This window comes from Crassostrea angulata, chromosome 10, assembly GCF_025612915.1.
Source record: "Crassostrea angulata isolate pt1a10 chromosome 10, ASM2561291v2, whole genome shotgun sequence".
NCBI lineage: Eukaryota > Metazoa > Mollusca > Bivalvia > Ostreida > Ostreidae > Magallana > Magallana angulata.
Window position 1 is genome coordinate 4140789 of NC_069120.1, and position 13482 is coordinate 4154270.

Sequence of the window (13482 nt, forward strand, 5' to 3'; positions counted from 1 at the left end):
TCCAGCCGAATTTTTTCAGACCATGGGCAACAGACCTGCAGATACTGTTAACACTTTTAGAACCGTGTCAATTTCACACCAAAATTTCTAGTCAAAACGATGTGAATTGTCTCAATTGCAACATTCACATAAAATCGTATTTTATGTAATCTTTATTATAGTTTGCAGATCACTGAGATGTGAATCAATATTTTTCAGCATAATCTATGGTTATCGTCTATTTACAGACAGAAAAACTTAGATTAGCATTCGTAAACTGTGGTTTACAACTATGAACATGATTAAATATGTACAGATGAAAACTAACGAATTGTTAACTACAGTTCGGTTTACGGTTCGTAAAGTACACTATAGTTAACATTTAACTACATGTATATAGTCAATGGTTCGTAAACTAAAACTTCGATTTCAATGTTAATTCCCTGTTTTTCACTTCAATTTTTTTTCATCATCTTTGCTAGCCAAGGATTTACGATCCACTCTGGGTCGTAAACCCTTGGCTAGCGAAGATGATTACTTTATCTGCTTCCAAAAAAGTTGCCGGCCATCCCCATGGTAATTCATGATCAATTTTTTAATAAGTAAATTTGAGGAAAATAATCTGCCAGAAAAAGGTCCCCCCCCCCCCCCCCCCGATTGCCACGAGCCTGGTTTCAGAAGTTAAAACCATAATTTAAAACACTGAAAATAAGTATTTGCTATTGCAAAGCATAGTTTACGTTTATCTGATAAATATTATATATATTTTTTTCATGATTAACAACTTTTAACTAAGTTAACGAATGTAAATTAATGATAGCTTACAGATATGAATTTATATTTTTCAACAAAATCTATTGTTAACTTTTTTACAGACAGAAAAACATCCCTTCTTTATATTTAATACGTCGTTTAAAAAAAATCTTATTATATTATAGAGAGTGTTGAGTTTGTTTTTGGCAATTTTGTGCATTGAATTTATAATATGTCATAAAAGGATATTTTGATAAAAAAAAATGAGTAAAGTCCCGGGGTCTAGACTTGGGTGTGAGGGATGGAAGGGGTGTCGGCCCTGTCCACAAATACTCTTTAACACGTGGTGTTTTACGGTTTAAAATTTCCCGCTTATCAAAAGCGGAAGTTGAGATTACGACAGTCGCAAGGAGGACGCCATGACTGAGAACGACAACCAGACAACAGAAACTATCGTTTTTGACGGTAAAGCAGACGAAAAATAGTGGAAAATGCATTACTGTTAAAAGTTCACAATACTCTGTCAACATTGTCGATTACTTTTGTTTTTAAAACAATGTTAGCAGTAGTATAATGACTTTATTTGCTTGTTTTCCGCCCATTGTGATCTCAGACACGAGCTCTTGGACTGGGCTCAAGCATTGAAGTGATACAGTATATATATATACAGTGCATTCTGTGGCATCTCATGTTGTTAGAAACGTTGACGCCAGGTAAAAATCATCTTTTATATATTTCTGTTTTTTTTATAGGTTTTGACACAGATACTGAAGGTGACGAGGATATTCACCTATGTAAAAAGTGTAAACTTGTGTTCACAAATCTAAGTGACTACCTCCAGCACAAAGTAAAACATGACAACTACAAAGTCAAGCTCTCCCGCACTAGCGACAGACGCATGCTGTTTCCTCAACTCATCCAAAAACCAGAGAAGAGTGAAAAAGGGAGTGAGAAAGAAAACATACAACGAAGGAGAAGAGGTTTGTAATTTTGCAGTACTTATCATGATCAATGAGATGATTTTACTGGCGTGCGACCAATTCTCGCCGAGTACCATTTCTCGCCAGTACATTGTGACGTCATTTTTCGTATATAATTTTATGTGTTGATAAAATGACGTCACAATGACTGGCGAGAAATGGTACTCGGCGAGAATTGGTGGCACGCCAGTATTGTTTTATCTTCTTGTAAAGATGATTCACTGTTTTAAAGTACTTGATGAATATTTATTATTCCATGCATTTGTAGACTGATAATAAACTTTCTTCATTTTCAGGAAAGAAGAAAACAAAAGAACTTGTTAATCCTGACTTAGTTATTACTGAGAGGCAATCTTATTGGTGCCCTAAGTGCAACATAAAATTCAACAGGTAAAATAAGTCCATGAAAAATTTAGAAAAGATATAATGTAATTGTTAAGGTTTAGAAAATTGAATTTCTGCCAATAATTTAAACATTAATACTTATCCCAAGAGAAATTACATAAGTTCTGTTTGTTAAATTTTAAAATTTCCTCATAGGGAAGCAACATTAAAGAGACATGTGGAGTACGTCCATGATCAGTCGGGGGAATACACTACAGCTATGGGGGACGGGTCTGACAATGAGGTGGGTAAGGCCGAGGAGGAGGAGGAGGACCACACCCCTGAGGAATCTGACCCCACCGACACAGACTTCAACATTCAGGAGGAGCTCTGCGTAACAACCAAAAGCAGCACGAAGGAGGTCCAGGTGGAGCATATTCCTGTTCCGCTGGAGGACAAGGGAGATAGGCCTTATTCCTGCAACCTGTGTGGAAACAGGTTCAAGGAGGTATAGATTTTATTTTAATACTGTAAAGTCTCATGTATTACACAAACCTTTGAATAAAACGTACCCCCAAAGTTGGGTATAAATGCTGATGAAATCACTGTTCCTAAGAATAATAAGTACCCCAAAAACGAGGAAATTTCAAATGGAGAATAGCAAAATGCTTTCGAATTTTACAGAACTTGAGAAACACTTGATTTTTGTATATTGTTTACCGGTAATTGATTTGAGAATTTTTAGATGAATGCTATTTTCTTCTGTCGTCAGGCACCTGTTCTAAGAGCTCACTTACTAACTCATTCATCAAGTAGGGATTTTCCATGTTCCATTGAGGGATGCACTTATGCTTTCAAAACCAAAGGTTCTCTTAAAAGACATATGAGGAGACACACAGGTTTGTTTTACTTGAAAATTGAATCATTTACCATGTAATATACTTAATAAGGCCTATTAAAAAAAATTGTGTGTTTAGGGTAACACTGATGAAAAAATTAGGTTAGGTAGGTAGGGATTTTTTTTCATTTTATCATATTTTTTTTTTCATGAATCCTTAGAATATTGCTTGTGTCATATTTAAAAACGGATTTTTTGATAGAAATAATATAAAATTCACAATCGGATAAAAACAGACATCTAAAAATGGTAGGATCGGGGCATTTTTGTAGTTTAGGTAGGGTTACCCTAAACACACAACTTTTTTTTTAGGCCTAACAGTAATTAAGAGTATGATGTAAGCATACATGTTAACTCTACAGATTTATGCAAAAGTACCGCTTTTTAGCTCTGTCTCTAGCCTACTGCTTTTATTAAAAAATCTCACGGTTTTTTTTAAAATATGTTCCTTGTTTTGATAGATAGCCATTTTGGAAACCATTGTGGTCAAAAAATCTCGGTGGGTTTAAAATAAGCCCATGGCTTTGAATCAAAGACACAAAAGCTCTTTATTAAATTGCGTAAATGACAAGTTTTCAAGGATGTGTTTTACATTAAACGATGAAAGAAGCCACCTCCTGTGATTACATTAGTTACAAGACATGTCAATATTATCTCACCAATGAAAGAGAAGCTTTGCAATTCCAAACCTGGCTTTATTAAACAATGACAGAATATATCTTTTAACTTGGTCAGAACAGTAAACTTGACTTGCAGTTTATTGCAATGCTGCTTGAATTGTGATAAGCATATAAACATATTGAAAAAGAATGTACGATTTCCTACTTGTTCTTAATTCTCTTATATGTTAAATTATGGCAACTTACCGGTAACCTATTTTTCTGAACAAGGGCTATTGATAAAGTCTCTGCACTCACATATTTTTTCCTCCAAAAAAACAGCTTACTGGTTTTCTAGATGATGGTAAATGCATGCAAAAATTTTTATTGCATTTGTAAATATTACTACATTTCAAAACTGAAAGTCTTTTATATTTTAGTTGATATAGTTTATTACTAATCAGAAACTCTTACTACATAATTTGTAGTACGTAAAAATCTGTGCTCTGAAATTTATGTGAAAATGGCTGCGTGCAATGCTACCACTTTTCATTTCAAAATCTACCTCTTTTTCATCACTGGAGGTTAACTTGTATGATGTAAGGAAAAGCTTGAATATGCATAGAAAGAAATTCAAAAAGTCATTATCCATTTGTGCCAGGTGAGCGCCCATTCAAGTGTGAAGAATGTGGAAGGACTTTTACAGAATCTGGGGCTTTAACTCGTCATCTTAAATCAAGGTTAGATACTCGTGTACAGGAAAGTTTGTCATGTTGTTGTTATTGTTATATATATATCCTATAATTTACAGAAAATAAATGGAAAATTTTGTCTGTTAGTACATGGACATTCGAATTAATTTTTTTATGTAGTAAAAAGGTTGTAAAATATAATTCCAAAAATCATGTTTTTAATTCACATTTGAAAAGAGTATACAAAAGTGATTGTTATAAACAGAGTATCCTGTAAGAACAAATCAGATCTTGATTTGCCAAGATATGGAAAAAGATGGTCGGCAAATGCTATGTACGAACCTCAGGCCAAAGTGGAGACCAAACTTCTTGCTGAAGGCGAGGACCACACCCAGGAGGTGAACACATCTATTCTGTCTACTGGTTAATTTTATGGATTTAAAGGGTTTTTTGGGATAATTTTGAAGGTTATATAATTGTTGCAGTAGGTCCATGCTGTTATGTATATTGGTAGTTGGCCATTAATAAAACAATAATGCATTACTGTATACAAGTTATTATCGCCCCTTGTAATTTTCACCGTTTTACAATTGCAATAGGTTTCACCCCATCTTGAATTCACCCAGATGCAGTTGTGTTAACAGAGATATTATTTGTAATGTTCAGTCTTAAATTCGTCCTCTGACAACAAGGGCAAAGGGGCGAAAATAAAACGGGGCAAATATTTCTCTGTATACAGTATTACAAGGGAGGCAACACCAAGAAGGAATCCATTGATACGCTTATTTTATTTATTTTGTAATTTTTTCTTGTAAAATGTCAAGTAGTTTTTTCCATCAATTTTATAGGAGGCAGTTAAAGACATGGAGACAGAGTGTGCAATCGCTGAGGTTATAGCCTCCAATGAGGATGAGGATGTAGGGGGCGCTACAGTAGAGGAAATCAACATGGATGTTGTAACCTTGTCAACAGACAACATTCTAGAAGAGGAGATGATTAACCCCACTCAGTGCAAAGTAGGCATGAATTATGGTTATTTTGTTGTTACTTCACAAACTTGTAGAGAATTCAGCAGTCAGTTTGGGCTCTGATTCTTGTTTTACCTCCAGGTTTGTAAAGAAGACTTCCTGTCCTGCGACATCCTCAAGATACACCTGAGGGCACACTTGGCGGACATTCCTTTCAGGTGTGGCATGTGTCATTTTGTGGCTGAGAGTCGCAGTCAGCTCAGCAATCACATGACGTCCCTGCACCAGAACCAACTCAAGGTCTGTTTCTGTAGCCTCATCCTACATTCACTGTATATACCATGCACTGTAATGACGCACTTCAGATTTACATAGGAGTATTTTTCTCTTTTTTTTCTTAGGGCTCTGAACTCATCAATCAAATTCCAGAGGGCAAATCTATCTCAGACAGCAATCAAGATCAAAACAGGTAAAGAGTACTTTGAGTATTGAGTATTGCTAGTATCAATGTTCCCTCATATCATAGATTTGTGATATACCGTCACCATATTTCATTATAGAACTGTTTCGATATCTGAATCAATTGTTGAATGTACATTTGATGAGTTATAGATATATTGGAATGGACTGTTAAATCATTGAGTTATATTGTGAATAAGTACTGGGTAGTTTAAGCTTCCATTACTAGGCACATGTAATTATTTGATATTTTACGGAATTGCATAAGAAACATTTACCAGCAACCGTTTTTCTCTAGTCCTATGATATTTAACAAGATTGCTTAGTTCTGTGAACCAGTTACCTCTAGCTCTATGATATTTTACAGGATTGCTCGAATTGCTGTTAATCAGTTATTGGAGCTTCCCTCAAGCCTGGAGATGGAGGAACCAGAGCCATCAATACACCGGGCCAGAAATATCTACAAGTGTCCTGTGTGTGCCAAAACTGTCAAAAGTCAGAACTACCTCAGACTGCACATGAAATCCCACACAGGTAAACAATTCACCCAAAATAACTGTATCAAGGAAATTCCACACAGGTTAACGATTCACCCAAAATACCTGTATCAAGGATAGAAATACTTGCAATTTAGTATTACAGGTATAGCTTTAAGATGCATTATGAACAACTTTGGTTCCTTTTGTTCAAATCAATCTGCTTCAACAGTACAATAGCATTAGTCTTAAATACTGAATCAGATCAAACTACATGCACCTATGAATTGTTATTGCTGATTTACTGGATAGTAATGCAGTGTGTTATCTGTACCACTAGGTGACAGACCTCACAAGTGTATGCACTGTCACAAAAGCTTCATCACCAAGGATACTCTTACAAAACATCTCAGTGTTCACAATGAGACCAGGAACTTTAAGTGTGGTCAGTGCGGGAAACTGTTCAAAAGAATCTCTCATGTCAGGGAACATCTCAAAATCCACACCATGGACCGACCATTCAACTGCACAGTGTGTCGCAAAACTTTCAAAACAAATGTAAGTATATATGTACTGGTACACAGTACATAATTTCAGAACTAGGAACAACTGTGTTCTTTGTCTATGTGTACGTCTCTCTTTTTAAGTTAAATAGATTATGATGATAGTCATGTTGAGATTTTATTTTCAGAATGCCATGAAGGTTCACTTGCGAACTCACACCAGCATCTTGCCTTATGTTTGTCCATTTTGTCGCAGAAGATTCCGAGAGAAAGGGTCACTGCTCCGTCATCAGAGAATGCACACAGGGGAGCGGCCATTCAAATGTCATCACTGTAATCGGGCGTTTGCTGAACATGGAACTCTGAATCGGCATCTAAAGGCTAAAGGCATGTTTACTATGAACATTTTATCCATATACATCCATGTACCTTGACATGAGATATTTCTTACGGTTTGTTCATAAATCTTTTAGTATCTGCATTCTATGTTTATTCTGAATAGGCATTGATATACGAAGTGTCATCTTTCAGTGCCTTGTACTCGTCAGCTGCAGGAAGAGCGAGAGAAAGAGAAGAAAGAGTTCACTGTGCTGGCTGAATTCTCCTCTGTAGTTGCCGACACTCAGCAATACATAGTGGACGAAGAGCACACTCAGGGACAGTCACAGGTTTATATGCATTGACTTTTCATTTCAAATTCAGTGGCAATTTGAAGTTTTTTTTCTGGGAAAATGGTGTGCACTTTAGATCTCAGACATTTTTAAAGCTTTAAATAATGCTAGTACTATATTTCTTCATATTTGTTGTACATGTACTGTACATGAATCACTGTAAATCCTTGTTATCTTTCTATGTGATACAGCTTTGGTGGGGGTTTTTTGTGTGATAAAGCTTTTCTTCATATATATCAAATATATTTTGGTTAATACAGCTTTTTTATACACATACCATATACCAAATATGTGTATCTTGTGATCTTTGTGTGGTACAGCTCTTCTTTACAAACTGCACTGATTACATTTCAGGAAGAGGAAGCCACCGAGTATGTGGTGGTACAGACCGGGCTTAGTGCCGAGGATCTACAGAATGTGGAGATCATCACTGAGGGAGAGGTGGATCAAAACTTTCTGGAGGGTGTGCAGGTTACTGATGACTACGTGGTGATCACTGACTCCGGCGACAACATGAAGATCCTTAACTCAAAGACGGGAGAAACGCTGGCTATGATGCCTTTATCCACCATCAACGACGGGGGCCAGATTGTCACCTTACCTATCGCAGACAATCAGATAGAGGCCGTTGCCATGGCACCTTCCTCTGTAGGTGAAATAGAGACAGTCACTATAGAGCCTTCAGATTTAAACAAGATTGAAGCTGTTGCTATGAATCCCTCTGCTGTGTCTGATAGTCCACAGGAAATAGAAACAATCACTCTGCTTGCTTCATCTGCGAAGGACATCATAGGAGAGGGGGGCACCGAGGAGAAATCCGATACTTCTGACATCCCAGGAAAGCTGGACTTAGCCTCCACCAATGAAATCGAGGCTGTGGCTATGGCACCTGATGCTAACATTGGTGATGCTTTACAACAAGCCATGATGGCAGCGAGTGTTGCGGAGGAGCATGTGTAGGCAGGAGGAAGCTGTTCATTTACATTTATACAGTCATATTGTAAACCAATATTTGGTTATCTATTAATATTTACACTTGTAAATGCTTTTCCTACATTAAATTTTTTGAGGAAATAGTTATTTTTGTATATCAGTAAGATAATGTAAAGAGGTTACATGCAAAACGCTTTATTAATAAAGGACTATATATGATAAGGGCCTAAAATGGCCCCCTAAAATGAACATCATCATTTTACTATCATTCATTGTTTTCTCAGTACAGATATGTATGTGATGTTTTAACATTATATTCATTTTGGTTCAAGTGCCCACAATTTAGAAATACGACATCGTAAAGACAACCTTTTCCCGCCATTTTTGCATTTTTAGCGTAAAACAGCTTGTTTTCAAGCAGTTTTTCCTTCCGAAAACATAGAGCGCATTCTTGAACAAATAAAATATTTTAATTATAGATGTATCTAGCCAAGACTAATAAGTGACAAAAAAGTTTTCCTTGTTCAAGCATGCGCTCTATATTTCCCATTCGTAAATAGATAAGAAAAATGTCAATTTTTGGCTGATTTTGATTGAATTATAGAAATGGCGTCACTTCTGACGTCATATACTGCCAGTGAGTGCAAATAAATCAAATAAATAGATGAAAAATATATTTTATATCAACTCTTCTAAAAAATTAGTTAACATTTTATTGTACCTGAAACACTTAAAAAATGGCGAATTATGGGGGCCAAATTTAACTCTTATCATATATAGTTCTTTACCCTTTTGATTACTGAGTTAATAATTTTACTACTTTAACTTATTGAACAAGATTCTTGGTCCAAGAAAACTTTAGTTCCATCAATATTTGTGAGCATCATTTTTTGCTAAATTTGGAAAGTTTAGTGTTACTGGAATGAGTATAGGTCAATTTAATGACAATGGTCCTATCAATGTCATCTGTTGCCGTTGATCTTATTGTTTTATCTCATTTGATTTGTGGATTAACTCGACACCAATATCCATGAAAATAGATCTCAAACATAATAATTTTCTGATGAAACCATTCATTTGATAAAAAAATGGTCATGTAATTTTCTAACAATCATGTTTATACTATCACATATTATAGCTTTCATTTTCTTTATAAAATTTAAAGATAGAAATTTATTGGGGGACCCAGCTTAAGCTCTTTCTGGCCCTTAGGATCATGGTTTGAACAAGATTGAAAATTGTTTATACTAAACAACTTTACAACTTCTAGCTTCCATGTTGACCAAAAATTTGAAAGATCTAACACCCCTTGAAAACCATTGTCAACCTCCTCTGCGTGTCTGTTGACAATGGTTTTCTCCTCTGCTTTTTAGTCTCTATTGTTGCTCTTTCCTGAACGCTAGGGTCATGGATAAAAAAATCTATCCTTCATATGAAAGATCTTGTAAATGGTTTTGATAATACAAGTACTTGTCCATATGATTCTGAAGACAAGATTTTAAAAACACCCACCCCATTTTCAAGTCCTTATTACACGTTATTTCCCTTTGGGAGAGACCAATAACAACTTTCAAAGATTAATTCTTTTTATTTCTTTATTAATAACTTTATAAATTTGATTTAAAATTTGTTGGGTAGATTTGAAATCAATTACAAAATTTACCTTTATTTTTCATATATAATAAACATAATCCTTGTACATGTATATACAAGAAAATCTAAACACCAAATTTAACCGAATCACGACTAGTAAACAGATTAATATTCACCAAACATTACACAGTTAGAACACACAACAAGAAAGAATCGAAATGAACAGAGATTTCTTGTCCAGGATGAAAATAAGAGAACATATTTATATCATAAGAGCACAATACATTGGTAAGAGTTCCAAATTCAACCATGTAAGTTCTTACAGTTGTTGTAAAGCTTCACCATGAGAGCTGTACGATAAGATACATCAATACACATAAACAATTTCAGATCGGACTGTAGCGAAAGCACTAAAGAGCAATGTTGATAATTTCTTGTAGTTTCTTGCAGATTATAATAAACACAAGAGCACTGAAGTTCAAGCGTTTGATGTAGACTTGATTATCACTTTGTCTGTGCTTGAAGTTTATAGACCGATGAAACACAGTATCTTCCCTGAAATATTCGACACATGATTCTAGCTATAATGATGGATCACGGAATCTGACAGCCTGATCCCGAACACGCCTCTCATACTCCACCCGATTTTGACTGAAACAAAGAACAGTACAAAGTAAAACAAATGGACAACATTGTATCAGCATGTAACAGTGCAAGAGTAATTTACATCATCATGTTCAATGGTGGACCACTTACCAATATATCGTGTAAGCCTCGGCTTGAGCCGGATCTTTGACATTGGGCTCATTCAGAAGTTCCTGAATACCCAGCAATATCTGGAAAAGTCAATATGAAATCGAATCAATATATACCATCATCAGTTGATTTTAAAAAAACACTGTAATTTCTTAATGCTAATTGTGTCTGCTGAATACTAGTGTTGTTAATTGGGCTTGAGCTGTCCACCCACCTGTTTGATGGTGACCGCCGGTCGCCAGTCTTTTTCCTCGTCCAGCAGAGACAAACAGACTGTACCCGAAGGGTACACATTGGGGTGAAACAATGGGGGCTCGAACTTGCCTGCAAACATCACCAAAGTGTTATCTCTCAAGCAGCATTTTGTTTATACATGTAACTGTCTTTATAGCATACTGTATTTCTTGTACCAATACCCACATTATCCTTAAACAAATACTACAAGCTTGGCAAAGAAATATACAGTGGATATGTCCAGTGACTATGTTGGGATTATTCATAACAGAGTACATGTGTCTTACACTTTGGAGGAGAGCTGGGGTAATCTTCTTTGAACAACATCCTTAGTTTGTAAAGTCCTCCTTCCCAGGGGGTCTACAAAATAGCAAGCTTAAATTAATTCCTGCAGCTTAGGCTTCACAAATTTAAACAAATTTTTCACTATTTTTTTTTTATGTAGAATCTCTCTTTTAGGCATTTCTATCTGATATCTGTAATCTTGTATGCCCTCTTGGCCCAAAATTGGAAATAAACTATTGCTATTATTATATATAAACAGAGACAGATATTTTAATGTTAAAATATCTGCATACTTTATACTGTGATAATTTCCAAAAGAGAATAATATTTGTCATTTGTTTGTGGTATGCTGTAAACATATTTAATTCTACATATCTAAATTTTCCCAGTTTGCTGAGCTGTCACCATTTACTGTGCTTTTAGTTTCATGGAGTACATGTATTGGTGAATTGTTTTTTTTTAAAAAGAATTTGAGATACAAAATAACTGTAAAAGAAACTGTAACACCCATAGTGTTGTAAATACAAGTACATGACTACATGTAGTTAATTCCTACTTTACTTACCCCCTTTTTGCCTGGTATTGCACATTCCCAGTTCAGTAAATTCAAAGTGCCATCTGGATTTTTTGCTGGCCTTGCAACAAATCCCTAAAATGAAATATACACATAAAACACAAGTGTAGATTTGAATTCTTCCTGTTGTGAGCCAAATAATTCAAAAATTCATTAATGTTCTTGATTTAATATAATCTTATAAATCCACTTGCTGGTATTGGATAGAATAATATACACATGTACTAGAATATTTCTTAAATTTATATGGAATAAAAGAGAATCTTACAAATGGATGGTCCTTCCTCCAGGCTTTTCGCTCTTCACTAAGTCTTCCAATGGCTATTCCGGACATATCTATCTGTAAAAGTTTTCGTAAAAAAAGTAGCATATAAGTTTCTGAAATTTGAGATAAGTATGGATTCCTTTAACGTTGCTAAATTACCATAATATTGCTTGGTTACAAAGAGTATAGGGGAAAATTACTAGGTAAAACTTTTGCAAAAAAATGTTTTAAACTGGGTTGTTATCAATAAAATATGAGGAAAATTAACTACAATTAAGGGTTAATTTCTTCTCTATATCTGACCAATTATATGTATCCAGATTGTTGACAGTATCTTAGAAAACAGTTACTATCAATGTTTAAAATATTACAAGTGAATGTAGCTATTGGGATTACCAGTACTTTTCACAGCACTGACAGTTTTCAAGAAGATTCATTCATAATACATGTAGTATTAATACACATGCCAGAGTACTTGCCACATAAATTGACAGGCTGCAAACCTTCCTTAGAAAGCATTAACCACAATGAACAAAATTTTACTCCGGTTGGTACAATTATCTGTCCCTAGTTACCATTTCTGCCACTTTTTGACATTTTAAACGAAAATACACTATGCTTGTCAAAGAAATACAATTGAACACTGTGTACAGGAAAAGATATTTATATTGATATGTCATTTCTTTTTTTCCAGGAAAAATAGGATAACATAGCTGCAGATCTGTAGCTCTCTGATCGAAATAATTTGGTTTGTCTATCCAAATGTTTTCAACCAGAAAGCTACAGATCTGCAGCTAAGGACAAAAATGAATTTCTTTTAAAAAATTATAATGGAAGACTCTGAGGTCTTTTTCTCCATTTAGAAGTCTCTCAGAACACCCGCAGAATATTTCAACAACATCATCTATAGGCTTTCATGTCAAAGTTTGCCACACAAAATCCCCAAAAACTTTTCAAATTTAAGTCAGTTTTTGCAACTTGAAGAAATAAGGGGGCACATCAAAGGGAAATTCCTGGACTTTTTCCCATCTAGTGAATTATAGCACTTTGGACACAAAGGTATATATGGATATTAAAATACTAAGAAAAAAGTGAATATATTACTTGGGACGGACTATGGATAAAATGGGGTTACCATACATGCAATTGCCAACCAAATGGACACCAAACAATAGGCTGTGCTCAGCCTGTTGAATGGTCAACGTTCCCCTAACCAGGATCTTAACAAAGTTCTGGACATGTAAAATAATTAAAAGTACTAAAAACAACTCATTGACAGAATCGATGGATTCTTTTCTTAACAAGTAACAACATATATTTACAATCAACACAACCAACATTGTGAAACTCAAAGGTTTAGTTTACCTTTCATAAAAATTGGATAACTAACAAATAGCAAAGTTGAGGATTTTCGCTCTAAATTGTCACGTGATTATTCATCTGAGGCCTTCGAGTGCTTGAATGTTAAATTTATATTAGCTAATTTGTACGAAAAATTATATTATTGACATACATTACAATTTGATTCTTGCTATCAATA

The 13482-nt window shown here is 34.9% G+C and overlaps 2 protein-coding genes across 3 annotated transcripts; one reads left to right on the forward strand and one right to left on the reverse strand.

Annotated features, from left to right (window-relative positions):
* Positions 1–1114: 1114 nt before the first annotated feature.
* Positions 1115–8435, forward strand: LOC128167931 (transcription factor E4F1-like). Of its 2 annotated transcripts, none has more exons than XM_052833925.1 (15): positions 1115–1197; positions 1485–1712; positions 2009–2102; positions 2253–2544; positions 2809–2935; positions 4195–4273; positions 4491–4623; positions 5074–5241; positions 5335–5493; positions 5595–5662; positions 6020–6186; positions 6469–6686; positions 6820–7018; positions 7163–7299; positions 7657–8435. In XM_052833925.1, the coding sequence occupies exons 1-15, from the start codon at positions 1152–1154 to the stop codon at positions 8260–8262; spliced, it is 2721 nt and encodes a 906-aa protein (XP_052689885.1). In that variant the 5' UTR covers positions 1115–1151; the 3' UTR covers positions 8263–8435. The 2 variants fall into 2 exon arrangements, with proteins under 2 accessions (XP_052689885.1, XP_052689886.1); XM_052833926.1 differs by lacking the exon at positions 1115–1197 and adding an exon at positions 1206–1386.
* Positions 8436–9816: 1381 nt separating this feature from the next.
* LOC128168133 (SUMO-conjugating enzyme UBC9-B) lies at positions 9817–13401 on the reverse strand. Its single transcript, XM_052834239.1, has 7 exons — positions 13308–13401; positions 11946–12017; positions 11669–11752; positions 11106–11178; positions 10799–10908; positions 10585–10664; positions 9817–10479 (listed from the first exon to the last, which is right to left on the reverse strand). Exons 2-7 carry the CDS (start codon positions 12009–12011, stop codon positions 10410–10412), a joined length of 483 nt encoding a protein of 160 aa, XP_052690199.1. The 5' UTR covers positions 12012–12017; positions 13308–13401; the 3' UTR covers positions 9817–10409.
* Between the last annotated feature and the right edge of the window lie 81 nt (positions 13402–13482).

Coding starts and splice junctions, on each gene's coding strand:
- LOC128167931 (XM_052833925.1), top strand. CDS start 1,152: ATGACTGAGAACGACAACCAGACAACAGAAACTATCGTTTTTGACG. Junction 2,103..2,252: donor TGCAACATAAAATTCAACAG/GTAAAATAAGTC, acceptor ATTTCCTCATAG/GGAAGCAACATTAAAGAGAC. Junction 5,663..6,019: donor AGCAATCAAGATCAAAACAG/GTAAAGAGTACT, acceptor GATATTTTACAG/GATTGCTCGAATTGCTGTTA.
- LOC128168133 (XM_052834239.1), bottom strand. CDS start 12,011: ATGTCCGGAATAGCCATTGGAAGACTTAGTGAAGAGCGAAAAGCCTGG. Junction 11,753..11,945: donor GGAGGAAGGACCATCCATTT/GTAAGATTCTCT, acceptor ATTTCATTTTAG/GGATTTGTTGCAAGGCCAGC. Junction 11,179..11,668: donor CAATACCAGGCAAAAAGGGG/GTAAGTAAAGTA, acceptor GCTATTTTGTAG/ACCCCCTGGGAAGGAGGACT.